The following is a 15186-nucleotide window of genomic DNA, read 5'->3' as shown; positions in this document are numbered from 1 at the left end:
TTTTTCTGAATTACAAAATATTTCCAAATTTAAAATAATTTCTTAAATATTAAAAACAGCATATTTTTCAAATGCATGATTAAAAAAACGAATTAAAACATATTTACTCAAATATTGTAGGCGGTTATAAACGCGGAAGCCAAAATTTGAAAACAAGCTTCTCTGCAACAACCACAATGCATGTGGGGAGAGGATGCGAGGGAGGCGTGTAATGCGCAGTGAAGCACATTTCGATGGTTTGGATGCAGCGCATCATACGGCTGGCGAGCCGACCGAATCTTCCCCCAACTCGCTCGATTACAAAAAAAGATGTTTTCATCTAAAAAAGTACGTAATTGGAAACCGTTAACGGATGTGCTTTTTTCTCCCTCGGTGATAATCATCAACTCATCAATCTTGCGACTGCCTCAAAAAAAAAAAAACCCAATCTAGCGAGTAAGCTCAATTTTAGTCTTTATTATGCTCATTTTCGGCAGACGGATGCACGGCACAACTGCACTGACATCCAGGGCCCGCAGGCCGATTGTGAGCGATGATCTCCCAATAGAGCGAGTGCCACTGCGCCGCGGCCGCGCGCTTAAGATCAATCACCTCTCCGTCCGTAGAGCCGATCGAAGCAAGCGAGCGAGGCACCCGTGTTCGCTTCGCCGAGGAAGGGCGGAGCGGGAGAGGCGGGCGGGCCGGAGGGGCGCGCGCGCGGCGGCGGGGGCGGAGATGGCGGACGGCCACCTCTTCAACAACATTCTCCTCGGGGGCCGCACCGGCACGGTGAGCGCCTCCCTCCGTTCCCCCTTCCCTCTTCCTCCCGCGCGCCCCTGCTTCAATGCCCTAGGGTTTCGCGAGATTCCGTCGCCGCTGGCAGAGTTCTGAGGAGCCGGAGGTCGCGGCCGAGCGGATGGCCTTGTAGCTTGCTGCGGTGATTGATCGCGGGCGCGCATTGTGCGGATTCTAGGGTTTTCGTGTCGTACGGGGATGCATTTGCGCTCTGTTTTGTTGCGCTGCTAAGTTGGGTTGTTGAGGCGAGTGCTTGGTAGGAGACGCCTTCTCCTCTGAATTGCTTGGTTTCCTGATCCTGCCCGATCTCTGTCGAGGGTTTTAGGGAAATCTCAGGTTTCTGTCGGCGCTGCTGCTGCTGCAGCGAATTGGGACTTTTAGTACCATCGGGAGTTGGCAGGATTGCTCCCAAACCTGAGACCCTGTTGTGGGATTTGTCGAATTAGGCATGAGCTTCTGATCTGCAAATGATTTAGCATGTCGTGTACTTACTGCAAATTAGAAAGTGTGTTTCACTTTTTTCATGCTTCAGACTTTCAGAGTCGATGTTTGCCATGGCTGCAAATGTTTCTTCTGATGTACAGCGTACTTATCTGAACTATGTACACTTAAGTTTTCTCTGACCCTTGACTTTCAATGCTTGCACCAGTCATCACTCTTCAATGCGTCTTTGATAATCTTCATGTAGAGTTATGTCGTACCACCTTTAGTACTTAATGACTTTGAGGCTGCAAGTTATGACTTCCTTCTTTTACTCTTTGAAGATGTTCACTGGTGTTTATGACTATTATTTGATTAATTATTGTTTCAGTACATCGAGAATCTTGTCATGTTTCATTACTCTTGCTCCTGTACAGAATCTTGGTCAGTTTAAAGTGCACTCTGGAGGGCTCGCATGGAAGAGACAAGGTGGAGGAAAGACAATTGAGATCGATAAAGCTGATTTAACTTCTGTGACATGGATGAAAGTCCCCAGGGCATATCAGCTTGGAGTCAGAATCAAAGATGGCCTGTCCTACACATTTATTGGCTTCCGCGAACAGGTTATTAATTGCCGTATCACTCTTTCCCCCTTTTTTAATAACTGAGTAATGACATGCTAGATCTGATGTGAAGAGGCTGCTTGAAACGTGATAAATGTTGCGGTATGATCTATGACTATCTGAGCACAATATTAGGAATTGTTTTAGCAGAATTTTGGATCCTGATGCTCACTACTTTGCTAAACCTACAAGATTAAAAGTAGAACTAACATTTGTAGCACCATCAACACTCATGAAGACATGGATTTTCCCTTCTTGATTTGCTGTATTGCAGTCATGTTATTGTAACATACATTGTATATGTTTGTATGGCTGAAAATTATGTTCATGATGAACATGTTGGTTTTCCCAAACCAGGTATATGTAACATTAGTAATCTATATTCTGCTATTTGATATGTTTATTGTATGAACTCGCCATATGTTTCTTACCAGACCTGCGGTTGAGACATCCTAGTCTGTATCATGTGATCTGTATTTGAATCAGGATGAAGTTGCAAACTGGTTGCTATGTTCCTTTGTATCATATATGGTGTAACTGAATTTGTCTCGCAGAATTGATTATCTTCTGTGTGAAGGATACATTATGTGTATGTGAACCTTCAGGAAATATTGAAGGAACAGTTTACGCAATAGCACTTGTGTAATCTATGCAAGACGCTGTCTTAATCATGCTATCACCATGAAAAGTGTCTGGATACTCTATTGAGATGTATCTCACTCGAGCCTTCCAGTTTTTCACTACTATTCTATAGTGGATTCGCACGTTGTTATTGTTCTCTGGTGGAATTACCATAAGATGCGTCTCAACATTAGACTAACCATCCAGTTTGCCTTAGACAAGCGGGATTTTCCCCCCAGAATATTGGCAGTCAACTCTATGAGTATGAACTTGCTAGCAACAATGAGTGCTGAGGTCAGTGTATTCTGCTGATGCAATGTTCATCATGAACTTCCTTTCATAGGATGTAAGCAGCCTGATCAATTTCATGCAAAAGAATTTGGGCATCTCACCAGATGAAAAGCAGTTATCTGTTGGTGGTCACAACTGGGGAGGGATTGGCATAGTTGGTAAGCTCCTTGACCTTTAATTTCTGTAAATAATATTCAGTTTTAATTATATTTTGAGCCACACTTTCTATTATAGGAAGCATGCTTACCTTTATGGTTGAATCGAAGCAAGCATTTGAAGTTTCTCTAGCAGACGTCTCACAGACCCAGATACAAGGCAAAACAGATGTTCTCTTGGAGTTCCATGTTGATGATACTACTGGTGCTAATGAGGTTTGTAGCGTATCCACTCACTCTTTCTATCATGTGTTGTTTATGGTATTAGTTAGCACTTATTCCTCATGCACAAGTTGGAATTTGATTTTGAATTATAATCTCCTGTGGTTGTAGAAAGACTCGCTCATGGATATGAGTTTTCATGTACCCACGTCAAATACTCAATTTCCTGGAAACGAGAATCGTACTTCGGCTCAGGTGACGCGATATGCAACATGAAGCACGTTGAAATGTGAAATGCTGACTATTGTGGAATCTTCTTATTTTGATTTTCCTTTTTGTAGGTACTGTGGGAGGCAATACTTGCTAGGGCTGATAATGGTTCCGGCTCTTCTGGAGAGGCAGTTGTCACCTTTGAAGGAATAGCTATTCTTACACCAAGGTGGGATATATGGATAATTGATCGTATTGGAAACTCAAGCTGACCTCTTTATGATTATCTTCTCTATGTTTACCTCCCAAAACTAACAGATCTTTGGCAATGCAGAGGACGATACGCCGTTGAGCTTCATCTTCCATTTCTGCGCCTTCAAGGACAAGCTAATGATTTTAAAATCCAATATAGCAGCATTCTTCGCCTCTTTGTTTTGCCAAAGGTTATGTTTGTTCTCTATTTTATGGCGTGCACAGCTTTGATGTTGTTCATATTGTTGATGCTAGACATGAAAATAGTTGTCTCGTGCGATTGTGATTTGCAGTCAAACAACCCTCATACAATTGTGGTTGTCACTCTTGATCCGCCAATCCGTAAAGGACAAACGCTATATCCTCACATTGTCATTCAGGTGATGTGCTGCAAATTTTGTTTGTGATGTTTGGATGTTATGCTATGTTATGTTTTGGCTACTTGATTGTTTGACTGTTTCTCTTATTCTCTGACAGTTTGAGACGGATACAGTAGTTCAAAAAAACATGAAATTAAGCAGAGAGTTGCTTGATGAAAAATACAAGGATAGGCTAGTGGAATCTTATCAGGTGAAAGTTTTGTTACTTTGATAAAATATACTCTTTTGCTTTTGTTTGTTCAGTTAAAATGGAATCGCTAATCTGTCTTCTAAGATGAAATCATAAACTATGCATGAGAACTGCTCATGGCAAGTATGTTGTTTTAGTACTAAAAACTCCACCTAGATGTATGCTGAGATAGAAAGAGCTGCTTCAATAATCCGACCTTGAATTGAAGCTGAGGCTTAAATTAGTCCAAGCAGGCAACTCTTTTGTTTCGAAAAGAATGTCATTTGAGTAACAAATTATATACTCCCTCCGCCCGGAAATACTTGTCATCAAGATGAATAAAAGGGGATGTATCTAGACATATTTTAGTTCTAGATACATCCCTTTTTATCCATTTTGATGACAAGTATTTTCGGACGGAGGGAGTATAAAATTAACACTACATGGTTTTCGGACAGATCATATGGTCATATCTTCCTAATGGTGCTCCCACCAACTACCAAGTTAGATGTAGAGACAAATTTGGTGGGCATGGATGTCACACAATATTAGGTCTCAGTGGGAGGGTTATTTGCACATAATTGCATTACTTTCAATTCAACCTGTACATTTTATAGAAGGTTCTGTTATAGAGTGATGTTTGATTTTCAAAACTAATTTGCAGTTCTTACTTCACGTATTCTCCTTTATTAGCAGTTATGACATATTCTCCTTTATTAGTAGTTATGCTGTTCTGTTAATTACCTGTCATGACAAATTAACTTACACGGAGTGTTCAATCTATCCATAGGGTCTAGTACATGAGGTATTCGTCAAAGTCCTCCGCGGTCTTTCTGGTGCTAAAGTCACAAGGCTGGGTTCTTTCAGAAATTACAAAAATGGATATGCAGTTAAATCATCACTCAAAGCTGAAGATGGACTGTTGTATCCACTTGAAAAGGGTTTCTTCTTTCTGCCAAAGCCCCCTACACTCATTTTAGATGAAGAGGTGTTACTTTTTCCATAGACTATAAACTAATTTTCATCCGTTCATGCATTACTGAAACAGTGTATCATAGTCTAACCGTTGGAATTTTAATCACAATGCCCATTTACTACTATACTATTTATTGTAGATTGAGTTTGTTGAATTTGAACGGCATGGTGCTGGTGGCGCCAGTATGTCATCTCAGTATTTTGACCTCCTGGTCAAGCTAAAAAATGACCAAGAGCATCTCTTCAGAAATATTCAGAGGAGTGAATACCGTAACCTCTTCAACTTTATCAAGTACGTGCCTTTCTGTTGGCTTCATCACCCCTCTTGCTAAATTTATACATAAGACTTATGGGTGTTTTTCACTTTCTTCTGGTAAATTTCAAGTGGAAAGGGCTTGAAACTAATGAACCTTGGAGATGGTCAAGGTACAAGTGGTGTCACAGATGTTCTACAGGACACTGATGATGTTGCTCCTGATCCACACCTAGAGAGAATAAAAAATCAGGCCGCGAGTAGTGAGGACAGTGATGAAGAGGTACGTTGCCTTTTGTTGGCTTGTTCCTTGGTGCTGACTTGTGAATCTTATTACTAAGCCATTGTATATACTTGTCCTTTACCATTTCATGCCAGGATGAAGATTTTGTTCTGCATAAGGATGATGGCGGATCTCCTACTGATGATTCTGGTGGTGAGGAATCAGATGCTAGTGAAAGTGGTGGCGGAAAACAGGTTGTTAGATTTCTTATTTTCTGTAGCAAGTCTGAAGTGTGAAGTCAACTCTGCTAATGATCTCTTGGTGTTTATTTATTTTTCCTAATCTCCAGAAGTCATCCAAAATGGAAGCCCGTAGTTCAAAGCCACCTGTGAAAAGGAAGCCTAAGGGCAAGGATGGCGAAGGTTCAGGGAAAAGGAAGCCTAAGGGCATGGATGGCGAAGGTTCAGAGAAGAGGAAACCAAAGAAGAAGAAAGATCCTAACGCCCCCAAAAGACCAATAATGCCATTCATGTATTTCTCAATGGCTGAGCGGGCAGTAAGTTACTATGACCAGTTATCCGAAACATAGCTGCTAACTAGCTACTCTAGCACTACCTCCGTCCCATAATATAAGAAAACTTTTCAAGCTATGTTTAGCTTGAAAAACGTTCTTATATTATGGGACGGAGGGAGTAATTCATAAGTTAATAAGTATACCTGAATAAATCTAGAGTTATTTCGCGTAAAGAATCCTGAACTTCTCGGGATCGGAGATTTTTTTGTAGTACTCCCTCTGTAAAGAAATATTAGAGTGTTTATAGATAACTAAAGTAGTGATCTAAACGCTCTTATATTTCTTTACGGAGGGAGTAATTCGGTAGCACAAAAGACTATTTAGTAAAGAAACGCATATCATTGGTCATGAATTTTCGAAGTATTGAAGAAAAGAGGTTGTCCTTCAGTGACATAGAAGAACTAAAGCTTATTGTCACAATAAATTATGGCACTAGGGAGGGGACGACAAATGAACCATGTACACAAAGAGTTTAATGTTTAACCGCACTTTCTCAGTTATGAGGCAGTATATATAGCTTCCTCCTTTTTGGTTAAGCATTATTCCTTGATGGGTAACTGAATTCTTTCTGGAGCATATATACCTGCTAGTATGAGATCTTGAACAAAGGCTTATCTGCTGTTTCCTTGGCTCAGGGTGTGAAGGGCAGCAATCCAGATTTGGCTCCAACCGATATTGCAAAGAAGCTTGGCGAGATTTGGCAAAAGATGTCAAGTACTCCCTCCGTTCCTAAATACTTGTCTTTCTAGGCATTTCAACAAGTGACTACATACGAAGCAAAATGAGTGAATCTACACTCTAAAATATGTCTACATACATCCGTATGTAGTAGTCATTTGAAATGTCTAGAAAGACAAGTATTTAGGAACGGAGGGAGTAATATTCTAAACTACAGTATATATTACTCCGTTATGTGCCCTAATGCATTTTCCTCCCGCACGTGTAACATATATCAGTTGCGTTCACAAACACAAGAAAATCCTCGTGCTCATGATTTCCTTGCTCTCCCTGTCATGACCAGCCGAAGACAAGCAACCTTACATTCTGCAGTCTCAAGCCGACAAGAAGCGGTACGAGAAGGAATCTGCTGCCTACCGCGCTGCTGCCCCAGTGGACGTGGACGCCGGGTCCGGCAATGGCTCTGACTAGAAGAATCTCACACTTGTGCACTCAGCAGTCGACACGATCGATGAATCTGTAAATCACCGTAGGGCAGTTTGAACAAGATGACCGAGCATCTGTAGATCGCCACAGTGCAGTTTGAACAAGAACACACATGCTAACATGAACCTGCATACCGTGAGGGGGCTACTTATGGGTCTTTTCTTTTGAGAGGTAAAGGGAGGCTGTACTTATGGGTCTTTGTGTACGCGTTCGTTTTTTTTTTTTGGAGACAAGTGAACGCGTTCGGTGATAACCTACCTTTGGTCATGGGCTCGGGGATCTTGTCCACTCGTTGGGTAAACCTTGGGCCAAGTATTATACTAGAATGAAATGAAATAAAACAAATATCCCAAAAACATATGCAACTGCCAAAAAGTGAAAAAACACTACCCAAATGTTATCTATCTCACGTTCGCTAGGCCCGTTTTCGGTGCGACGCTCTCCAGACAGTCGAATGACGGGCATGAATCATGACGAGACGTAGGAAACCGTTTGCTCCCTATACGAACCACATGAACATGTCTCTAATACCCACCACCCCTCACCCTGATCGTTTCCTCTCGTTCCCCTATCCATTCCCCGAGAGAGAGAGCAGTGAGAATCAGAGACAATCATGGCAGTAATATTGTCACATCCCTAGAATATTTGTTTGTAAATAGTTGCATTTAGAAGCCCTTAAAAATGCATCATGTTTAAATTTCAATTAAATTTGAAATTGGGATGATCAAACCCTAGCAGATAATTAATTCAACTGGGTTCAAGTCAAATCTTTTCAATGAACCCAAAATGCCTTTAAAAATGTTCATGATTTATTAAACAAGGTGAAAACATCTATGAAAAATGGTGCACATTTTTCCAGGACATAATTGGGCTATAAATCAACCCACTAAGTATTTCAATTGGAGCTATAAATGACTACAAATATTTTTATAATTTCAATAATTTTGAATCATATGTGGCACTGATTTAATCCATTGAGCTCACATAATAATTTTCAGAAGCAACTAAATTGATTTGGTTTGAAAACCAAATTCAAAACAGATTGCAAAATTAGAAAACAGACGAAAAAAATAGAAAACACACACACACACACAGAGATAGAGAGATAGAGACTTACCTAGGAGCCCAATAGCCGGCCCAACCCACCACGAGCAAGGGAGTCTTCGACCTCGTGCTAGAAGGCACGAAGGCGTGTGTCCTTCCCTAAAAAAATGAGGGTGTGTGCCCGACACACGCACGCACGCGCTTGACACCCCTGCTTCCTCAGAGGCGCCTCAACCCCTCTCTTCTCACCAGCACGACGCCCAGAACCCCCCGGATTCCCTACCCCCTCTCAGCGCACTCCCTTTCCTCCTTTGAGCTCGTCCGAGAGAGCCGGAGAGCGCCGCTCGCCACACTGCAGCCACCGCCCCCCTCGCCGCGCCGATTTGTCGAAGAGCCCCATATAAACGTCGCGAACCTCTATGTCGAAGATCATGAGCCTGGGAGCACCACAATTCAACCTCGGTGCCTGGAGCTCCTCATCGCCGATTCGCTGCAACCAGACCGTCCCCGAGCCTCCCGTGCCGCTCTTCAGAACCAATATGAGCCGCCGAGCTTTCCCCCCTCTTTGCCATCGTCGATTGCATGCCCTAGCTAGCGTCGCCACCATACCCGAGAGCTTCCGCCGCACGAGCTCGTCGTCAGCCACGCTCCAGTGACCATTTGGTCACGCCGGAGTGTACAACAGTCTCGAGCGGACCCGTAGTTCCCTTCTAGCGCGCTAACTCTCTCGCATTCATGCTCTAAGGCCACTGCCGCACCAGCTCGAGCTCAAGCCGCCGCCGAAGACCTTGCTTGGGTGAGACAAATTTATCCTACGCCAACGGATATTAGAGAAAAAAATGCACAGAAGGGGAGGAAGTGGGATTCAAACCGGGGTCTTCAGTGTGGGGAGGCGAGGCTCAAGCCACTGTGCTGTTTGGATGCTTGTGATATTGGGGAACATAGCAATTTCAAAAATTTCCTACGCACACGCAAGATCATGGTGATGCATAGCAACGAGAGAGGAGAGTGTTTGTCTACATACCCTCGTAGACCGGCAACGGAAGCGTTGACACAACGTAGAGGAAGTAGTCGTACGTCTTTCCGATCCGACCGATCCAAGTACTGAACGTACGGCACCTCCGAGTTCTGCACACGTTCAGCTCGACGACGTCCCGCGAACTCCGATCCAGCACAGCTTCACGGGAGAGTTCCGTCAGCACGACGGCGTGATGATGGTGATGATGTTGCTACCGACGCAGGGCTTTGCCTAAGCACCGCTACGATATGACCGAGATGAAATATGGTGGAGGGGGGCACCGCACACGGCTGGGAGAGATCAACTTGTCTGTCTAGAGGTGCCCCCCTGCCCCCATATATAAAGGATCAAGGGGGGAGGCCGGCCGGCCCTCTATGGGCGCGCCAGGAGGAGGAGTCCTCCTCCTAGTAGGAGTAGGACTCCCCTTTCCTACTCCTACTAGGAGGAGGAGAAGGAGAAGGAAGGAGAGGGAGGAAAAGGAGGCAAGGGGGGCCGACCCCCTAGTTCAATTCGGTTTGGGCTAGGGGGGCCGCGCGCCCTATCTCCTCTCTTCCACCAATTGGCCCATGAGGCCCATTACTTCTTCCTCGTATTCCCGTAACTCCCCAGTACCCTCGAAAATACCCGAATCACTCGGAACCTTTCTGATGTCCGAATATAGTCGTCCAATATATCGATCTTTACGTCTCAACCATTTCGAGACTCCTCGTCATGTCCCTGATCTCATCCGGGACTCCGAACTACCTTCGGTACATCAAATCACATAAATTAATAATACAATCGTCACCGAAACTTTAAGCGTGCGGACCCTACGGGTTCGAGAACTATGTAGACATGACCGAGACACGTCTCCGGCCAATAACCAATAGCGGAACCTGGATGCTCATATTGGCTCCCACATATTCTACGAAGATCTTTATCGGTCAAACCGCATAACAACATACGTTGTTCCCTTTGTCATCGGTATGTTACTTGCCCGAGATTCGATCGTCGGTATCTCAATACCTAGTTCAATCTCGTTACCGACAAGTCTCTTTACTCGTTCCGTAATACATCATCCCGCAACTAACTCATTAGTTGCAATGCTTGCAAGTCTTATAGTGATGTGCATTACCGAGTGGGCCCAGAGATACCTCTCCGACAATCGGAGTGACAAATCCTAATCTCGAAATACGCCAACCCAACAAGTACCTTCGGAGACACCTGTAGAGCACCTTTATAATCACTCAGTTACGTTGTGACGTTTGGTAGCACATAAAGTGTTCCTCTGGTAAACGGGAGTTGCATAAGCTCATAGTCATAGGAACATGTATAAGTCATGAAGAAAGCAATAGCAACAAACTAAACGATCAAGTGCTATGCTAACAGAATGGGTCAAGTCAATCACATCATTCTCCTAATGATGTGACCCCGTTAATCAAATGGCAACTCATGTCTATGGTTAGGAAACATAACCATCTTTGATAACGAGCTAGTCAAGTAGAGGCATACTAGTGACACTCTGTTTGTCTATGTATTCACACATGTATTATGTTTCCGGTTAATACAATTATAGCATGAATAATAAACATTTATCATGATATAAGGAAATAAATAATAATTTTATTATTGCCTCTAGGGCATATTTCCTTCATGTGACACACAAAGGGCTCGCTTTAAATAATGTAAAGCCAACAGTGACTTGTGAAGGGAAAACGAATCATTTTCCTACTTACCGGTGGCATGGGGGTAATTATTGGCAACTTCGGGGCAATCTTATGACGGACGACGAGAAGCAATAGTCCTTTATTATAAGGTATAGACTTCAAAAAAGTAATGACAGACTACTAGAAGCAATCCCGACGTATGCGATGCCGTGCTTCGATCTCACAAAGCAGCTTTGTGAAAAGATCAGTGCACTCATTGCGTGTTGCCGGTGGAGTCAATGGAATAAAACGAATAAATGTCCCTGGATTAGCGGGTACAATATGACAAGATCGAAGAAGAATGGTGGACTTGGGTTCTAAGACCTTTATATTTTTAACCTTGCCATGTTGTCACAGCAGGGATGGTGACCAATCGAAGCGCTGGATACCTTGTGTGTCCAAGCCCTTAAGGCACATTATTACCCCAATTGCTCAATTCTAGAGGCCACTGAAAAAGATGGGATTTCTTATACATGGAGGAGTGTCGGGGGTTGGGTGCGACATATGCCAAAGGATGGCTTATCATGATGGGGGCGAGTAGATCGTCGCCGATGCCTGGAAACGGGATAAGGCGAAGGCATGCACGCCGGCGAATCTTACCCAGCTTCGGGGCTCTTCGTGGAGATAATACCCCTACTACTGCTCTGCGGGGTCTCCGCATGATCACTATGGCAAAGTGTGTACACGGTTGCTCCTTGAGCTATTTCCTGGAGGTAGGAGAAGGCAAGGCTAGCTCTCTCCTTCCTATATGATCTGGTCTAGTGCTAATGGATTCCAACCCTTTGCATGGGTGCCCGGGGGGGGGGGGTTATATAGGCCTACCCCCCAGGGGTACAATGGTAATCCGGCTGGACGCGGGCCCAGCCGTCAGTCTCTCTGGCCGCCGTCTTATCCGCCGACTCTTGGGGCCCGCCGACTGGTGGGCCCCGCCGACTGGCTCGGTACGGAGCCGACAGGCCGCGTCCGCCGCGGGTGGGTCTTGCCGGCTGTAGATTACTGTAGCCATGCCTCTAATGACGCGGGCTCGGTCATGGGGTCGTGGCGACAGCTCCGCCGGTGGCGGGCGATCATTGTGGCCACTCCCTGTCGCGTCTGGTTAATGGCGCGTGGGGCCCGTGGGAGGATCCGACCGACACCTGGGGGCCGACTCCCAACTGGGCCGACTGGTGGCGCTCTCGCCGCCTTCTGTACGCCCGCCGACTGGTGGGACCCGTCGTCCCTGGGTCGTACCGGCAGGCTGTTGTGGGCACAGGACTCCGCCCTCTGGGGCTGACGTCAGGGCCGGCATGGCAACAGTGTCGCGCCGGGCGGAGATCTCCGCGGGTATGGCGTACTGTGGCCACTCCCCGTCCCGTCCCTCTTTATGAGGGCATGGGGGTTGTTGACGTCGCGGGCCGACTCCCCATGGCCGGCTTCTTTGGAAGTCGCCAGTCAGGAGTCGGCTCATCCTGAAGTCGTCCTCGGGACTCGGCGGCGAGTGGGCAGTCGGCTGCCTCGCAGCCGACTCTCAGAAGGCGGCTCTTCGTCCTGGGGTCTTGAGGGGTGCAGCCTGCCCCGATGTCTTGAAAGGTTCTGGGCCTGGGTTGGCCTACCCGTGGCCCATTACTCCGACAGTAGTCCCCGAAGCTGGTGAGGCACCGAGGGCGATATGTCGAGGAGCCTCAACAGTTTCTTCTTTCCTGCGGTCGGATCTGGGCCTCGCTGGCCGTCTTCTGTCAAGCCGACTAGTTGGAGCCGGACTTGCTTAAGGCCGACTTGCCCCTAAAAAAGTTTGAACGTCGCGGCGGATTCCAGGCGGCGTGCCTGATAAGCCTCCGGGTTGCCGCCCGTTGTGGACCCGTCGCGAGGCGCCACGTGGCTGAGCTAGTCTGCCCACCCACACGCGCGACGGGACAGGCCTATAGGTGGGGCCCGCCACTACCGCGCCTCGGCGTGTGAACGGATCCGTTGTGGCCGTGCGGACGGTTGGGGTTCCCGCGCGGTTATTGCACGCAGTAACTTCGTGTGGTAAATCGTGGGGGTCATGGGGTCCTGGGCGCAGTTAATCCCATGACCGCCCCTCGGCTTCTCAGCCCACGAGCCTACAAGTAGGCGGGGGGAGGGGGGCGGCGACGCACGCGCGCCCATCCTCCCTACTCCCTTTCGCTCCCTCTTGCTTCTTCTTCCTCTCGCCGCTGCTGCTCCGAACCACGCCGCGCCCGCAGCGATGAGCTCTTCCTATGCCGCCGCGCCTCCTGCTGTGCGCTCCGGAGTGTGGGACGGCTCCGAGGTCGATGACGACGATGTCAAGATCCTCCGCAAGACACGGCGGCTGCCCGACAGGGGCTTAGTGCGGGTCTGCCTCGCGCCGGAGGGGGAAATATCGCCGGCGCCGAAGGAGGGCGAGCGGGTCATATTCCGCTCGCACCTTACGCGTGGCCTGGGGCTGCCGGCGAGCGGCTTCTTCCGCTCCTTCTTGGAGTTCCACGGGCTCCAGCCGCACCACCTTACTCCGAACACGGTGGTGCTGCTGGCTGCCTTCGCCACCCTGTGCGAAGGCTTCCTCGGCGTTCTCCCCACCATCGAGTTCTGGGGTGAGTTCTTCCAGTCCAAGCTCGGCACACACGTCGCTGGCGTGCCGGCCCAGTGCGGTGCATTCATCGCGATGCGGAGATCAATGGCCGACAATTCGTTTCCCACCATCGCACTGATTAAGTCAGTGAAGATGTGGCAGCGGTCCTATTTTTATGTGAAGAACGTCGCCCCAGAAGGCGACTGGGTCAACCTGCCGGCTTACGAAGCCGGCGCGCCGGCTGGAAGGCTCCCCAGCTGGTCACATTGAGCCAGGACGTTGTCTCCTGCTGGCGCTGCCGCCGTCACGCGACTCCGAGTCCTGACGCAGTCAGAGGGCTTGACCAGGGCCGACTTGCTGGCCGCCTTCGTGGCGCGCCGAGTCCTCCCACTCCAAGGCCGACCTCACCTGATCTGCCAGATGAGCGGTCATCGGGATCCGAGTCAGATGTGCTCCAAGGACATGCCTCACGCGGAGGTGGCGAACACGGTGAACTACATCGCGAACTGCGGTCTCTCGGTGGATTGGTGGTTCGGCAAGGAGCCGTACTCACGTGCCAACCCCCCGCCTATTGTAAGTCGTCTTCCTTCTTCTTCTGTTTCTTTTGTTGCCGAGTCCGACTTGTCCAGTCTGACCGTTTTTGTTTTGAATCAGAACCCTCTCGTCCCTCCTTCGGCCGGCACCACGGGGCCGGCTTGTCAGTTTGTCGCCGATCAGGCGGAGAGTGACGTCGACGATCCTGACTTGGGGGCGGCGGCTATGGAGGCCGACACCGAGGGAGGAGGAGGAGAAGCAGGCGGCTCCAGGCCTACGACCACTTTTGCCGACTGGCCTGATGACGATGCTGAGGGGGAAGTCGCCCCGCGTCACCAGCCAAAGGCTGGCCAGCCAAGCGCGAGTTCCTCCGCCGTCTTGGACGCTCAAGGCGGCGCGAAGAAGCGCCGGGCCGAGCCGAGTACACTTGGTGGCCGGTCGAAGAAGTTTAAGGGAGCAGCCGCCGCGACCAAGTGGGAAGAGGCGACCGCGAAAGCCAACCGCTTCCGCAAGGAAGTGAAGAAGCCGCCGCTGGTCTCTGCGTAAGCGCCTCCGTCCCTTATCTTTATTTTCTCTTTGTTGATTTTGTCTGAGTCTTTCATATGCTTCCCTCGCTTCAGGGCTCTCCTCACTCTTGAGAGGGTTGCCGCCGCCTTCGTTATGGGGTCGGCGGAGACGTCTGCCACTACTCGGCGGATTGACCCCGCCGCCGACCTCCGGGAGGCGACGGAGCGGAACGCGTAGGAGAAGCGCGAGGAGGAAGAGGCCGCCCGCCTGGAGAAAGCGGAGGCCGAGAAGGCGGAGGCCTCCACCCTGAAAAAGCTGGAGGAGGCTGAGGTCGCCGTCGCGGCAAGGCGGCAGGCTAAGGAAGTCACGCACTGCGCGATCGGCGGTGTTCGTCACCCCTCTAAACTCTGCGCCGCCGCCCCCGGAGTTCACAGGGCAGTCAGGGGAAGCCGACGGCGAGTTCCCGATCATGGAGAGGGGCGGCGGCGACGCCTCCATGCCGGACGCGGTCGTGCCGCCCCCGCCGCCCCCGCCGCCGTCTAGAAGCGCGCAAGGCAAACAGCCGGCAGACCCGCCCTTGCCGCTGACTGAAGGCGAGGCC

At 48.5% G+C, this 15186-nt stretch overlaps 1 protein-coding gene across 1 annotated transcript; it reads left to right on the top strand.

Moving 5' to 3' along the window:
* Positions 1-503: 503 nt before the first annotated feature.
* LOC125542950 (FACT complex subunit SSRP1-A) lies at positions 504-7513 on the top strand. Its single transcript, XM_048706178.2, has 16 exons — positions 504-768; positions 1632-1817; positions 2782-2887; positions 2964-3100; positions 3218-3301; positions 3388-3485; positions 3591-3699; positions 3802-3888; positions 3986-4078; positions 4848-5045; positions 5173-5324; positions 5418-5568; positions 5664-5762; positions 5858-6064; positions 6718-6796; positions 7104-7513. Exons 1-16 carry the CDS (start codon positions 715-717, stop codon positions 7229-7231), a joined length of 1968 nt encoding a protein of 655 aa, XP_048562135.1. The 5' UTR covers positions 504-714; the 3' UTR covers positions 7232-7513.
* The last annotated feature ends 7673 nt before the right edge of the window (positions 7514-15186 follow it).

Source organism: Triticum urartu, chromosome 3A (assembly GCF_056163025.1).
Source record: "Triticum urartu cultivar PI428250 chromosome 3A, HENAU_Tu73, whole genome shotgun sequence".
NCBI classification, from domain to species: Eukaryota; Viridiplantae; Streptophyta; class Magnoliopsida; order Poales; family Poaceae; genus Triticum; species Triticum urartu.
Note: the sequence above shows the minus strand (reverse complement) of the source record. Positions and strands in the feature narration are given on the sequence as shown.

Excerpts from the sequence above, each read along its gene's own strand:
- LOC125542950 (XM_048706178.2), top strand. The coding sequence starts at position 715 with ATGGCGGACGGCCACCTCTTCAACAACATTCTCCTCGGGGGCCGCACC. Across the intron at positions 5,325-5,417 it reads AACCTCTTCAACTTTATCAA|TGGAAAGGGCTTGAAACTAA; the intron begins GTACGTGCCTTT and ends GTAAATTTCAAG. Across the intron at positions 6,797-7,103 it reads GATTTGGCAAAAGATGTCAA|CCGAAGACAAGCAACCTTAC; the intron begins GTACTCCCTCCG and ends TGTCATGACCAG.